Source organism: Elephas maximus, chromosome 20 (assembly GCF_024166365.1).
Source record: "Elephas maximus indicus isolate mEleMax1 chromosome 20, mEleMax1 primary haplotype, whole genome shotgun sequence".
Lineage (NCBI taxonomy): Eukaryota > Metazoa > Chordata > Mammalia > Proboscidea > Elephantidae > Elephas > Elephas maximus.
Genome location: NC_064838.1, coordinates 79,891,919 through 79,895,525, shown reverse-complemented (window position 1 = coordinate 79,895,525; position 3,607 = coordinate 79,891,919). Strand labels below are relative to the sequence as shown.

Sequence of the window (3,607 nt, the reverse complement as noted above, 5' to 3'; positions counted from 1 at the left end):
TGACCTTCTACTTTACAAGCATGATGTCCTTCTCTAGGGACTGATCCCTCCTGACTACATGTTCAAAGTATGTGAGAAGCGGTCTTGCTGTTCTTGCTTCCAAGGGGCATTCTGGTTGTACTTCTTCCAAGAAAGATCTGTTCGTTCTTTTGGCAGTCCAACCCAGTACCAAAACCCAGTGCTGTCGAGTCAATTCAGACTCACAGCAACCCTATAGGACAGAGTAGGACTGCCCCATAGAGTTTCCAAGGAGTGCCTGGCAGATTCGAACTGCCGACCCTTTGGTTAGCAGCTGTAGCACTTAACCACTATGTCACCAGGATTTCCATGGTATGTACATTCAATATTTTCTGCCAGCCCCACAATTTAAAGCATCAATTCTTCATGAATAAGAATAAGAGGTGACTGAAAACACCATGTCTTGGACCAGGCACACCTTAGTCCTCAAGTGAGATCTCTTGCAGCAGATTTGCCCAATGCAATGTGCCTTTTGATTTTTTGACTGCTGTTGCATGAGTGTTGACTGTGGATCCAAGTAAAATGAAATCCTTGACAACCTCAATCTTTTCTCCATTTATCATGATGTTTCTTATTGGTCCAGTTGTGAGGATTTTTGTTTTCTTTATGTTCAGGTTTAATCCATACTGAAGGCTGTGGTCTTTGATCTTCGTCAGTAAGTGGTTCAAGTCTTCTTCACTTTCAGCAAGCAAGGTTGCGTCATCTGCATAACACAGGTTGTTAATGAGTCTTCCTCCAAACCTGGTGCGCTTTTCCTCTTCACATAGTCCAGCTCCTCAGATTATTTGCTTAGTTTACAAATTGAATAGGTATGTTGACAGACATAACCCTGATACACACCTTTCCTGACATTAAACCCTGCAGTATCACCTCGTTCTGTTTGAACTACTGCCTCTTGATCCATGTACAGATTCCTCATGAGCACAATTAAGTGTTCCGGAATTTTCCTACTCCACAATGTTATTAATAATTTGCTATGACTCAAACAGTCAAATACCTTAGCATAGGCAATAAAAAACCAGTAAACATCTTTCTGGTATTCACTGCTTTCAGCCTGGATCCATCTGACATCAGCAATAATATCCCTGGTACCAAGTCCTCTTCTGAATCCAGCTTGAATTTTTGGCAGTTCCCTGTCGATACACTGCTGCATCCATTTTTGAATGATCTTCAACAAAATGTTGCTTGCATGTGATATTAAAGAAATTGTTCCATAATTTCTGCATTCGATTGGATCATCTTTCTTGGGAATGGTATAAATACTGAAATCTTCCAGTCAGTTGGCCAGGTAGCTGTCTTCTAAATTTCTTGTCATATACGAATGAGTACTTCCAGTGCTGCATCTGTTTGTTTAAACAGCTCTACTGGTATTCCATCAATTCCTGGAGCTTTGTTTTTCCCCAATACCTTCCATGCAGCTTGGACTTCTTCCTTTGGTACCATGGGTTCCTGATCATATGTTACCTCCTGAAATGGTTGAAAGTCAACCAATTCTTTTTGGTATAGTGTCTTCGTGTATTCCTTCCATCTTCCTTTGATGCTTCCTGCATCTTTTAATAATTTCCCCACAGAATTCTTCAGTATTGCAACTCGAGGCTTGAATGTTTTCTTCAGTTCTTTCAGCTTGAGAAATGGCTCATCTTCCTGCACTATATCAGGCAATGTTCTGATGCTATTCATAAGTTTCTTGGTGGCTAATTCTTTTCAGAAGTAGACCACTGAGTCCTTCCTGGTCTGCCTTAGTCTGGAAGCTCATCTGAAACCTGTTTGCCATGGATGATCCTGCTGATATTTGAATACCAGTGACGTAGCTGCCAGTATCATAACAACACACAATCCCCCACAGTACAACAAACCGATAGATGCGTGGGGGACTTGTTATATAACTGCCTCTAATCCTGTCTCATTAACATCACAGAGGTAGGATTTACAACACATAGGAACATAACCACACCAAACCAGTTGCCTTTTAGAGGATTCCAATTCATATAATAAAATGGTGGGCAATCAAACAACATTGAGAAGGATGACCTGGCCAAGTTGACACATGTTTTTGGGGGACACAGTTCAATCCATAACACACTTATAGTACATCGGTTGAAATTTGATACAAAATATATAAGAAAGCAATTCTTATACATTTAATATGTTCTTTAATGAAGTGAATTATTTACATAGCAATTTTCTCAGTGCTATTATGACATCCTTGTTCCTTAGACTATATATCATGGGATTAAACATAGGAGTTAGGATAGTGTAGAAAAGAGAAAGTACTTTGTCAGTTCCCTCTGAGTGGCTGGTGTTGGGCCTTAAATATGTAATAATGGCTGATCCAAAGAATAACACCACAACCATAAGATGAGACGAGCAGGTAGAGAAGGCTTTGGCTCGACTTGTGGCTGATGGCAACTTCAGGATAATGGACATGATTTTACTGTAGGAACCAAGTATCAAAAGAAATGGAACCATGCCAAATAACACAGCAACTGTGTAGACCAACATGTCATTTACAAAAGTGTCCCCACAAGCCAGTTTGAGTATTGGGAAAATGTCACAGAAGAAGTGGTTAATTTTGTTAGGTCCACAAAAAGGCAGAGAGAAAATCTGATACGTCTGCACAATCATAACGGGAATCCCAGTGGTCCAGGAGCCAGTCACCAAGTGGATACAGACCCTGTGGTTCATGACTAGAGGATATTGAAGAGGGTTGCAAATGGCCACGTAACAGTCATAGGCCATCAATGCAAGGAATAAACACTCTGTGCCTCCAAATATAAGGACAAAGCACATCTGTGTAGCACAGCCACCTAAGGAGATTGTTCTTCTCTGCATCCCAAGATTCATCAGCATTCTGGGGAGAGTAGCTGATACATAGCAGATTTCCAAGGAGGAAAAATTTGCCAGGAAAAAATACACAGGGCTCTGGAAAGCGGGATCCATTTTTGTTATTAGAAATATAGTGCCATTGCTCATCAGGATAATGATATAGATGATTAAAAATAATCCAAAAAGAAACCACTGGAGATGGGGCATATCAGCAAAGCCCAAGACAACAAATTCCATCAGTTCTGTTAGGTTGTATTCTGGAGGTTTTTCTTGATGATTCATCTGTGGACAATGTAAATTCACACGTACATTTCCTTTACCTTCCTGTATCTCTTTGCCTCTTCTCTAAATTGTATTGAGGTGTCAGGATTGGATTTTACGATCACTGCAATTATTTGCACTTTAAGAATGATGCTATTTATGTATGTTCCACATCATCCTGTTAAATCACAGCAAACAGTCCCCTTAAATTTATTTTAAGATCTTTTCACTATAGTTTTGGAGCACAGCCCAGAATAGATTAAGCTATACCTAACTTGGCACAGGCACTGGAGCTATTGGCAACCGGTGGAAATGGACTCTCAGCTTTGCCATCTAATCTCACTTTAAACTGATTACATGTCTTGAGAATTCTATTGCACTTCTCTATGCATTTTCTCAGTCAAGCTTCTCAACCACTATATCATAAACTGCCTTCTAACATACTTCTTCAACTGCCTCTTTCAACTTCATTCTCCCATTACTTGATGATTTTAAACATATA

General features: G+C 40.0%; 1 protein-coding gene across 1 annotated transcript; it reads right to left on the bottom strand.

Annotated features, from left to right (window-relative positions):
* Window positions 1-2,184: 2,184 nt before the first annotated feature.
* Window positions 2,185-3,126, bottom strand: LOC126064171 (olfactory receptor 10AG1-like). The gene has a single exon (XM_049862894.1). The coding sequence runs from the start codon at window positions 3,124-3,126 to the stop codon at window positions 2,185-2,187; it is 942 nt and encodes a 313-aa protein (XP_049718851.1).
* Between the last annotated feature and the right edge of the window lie 481 nt (window positions 3,127-3,607).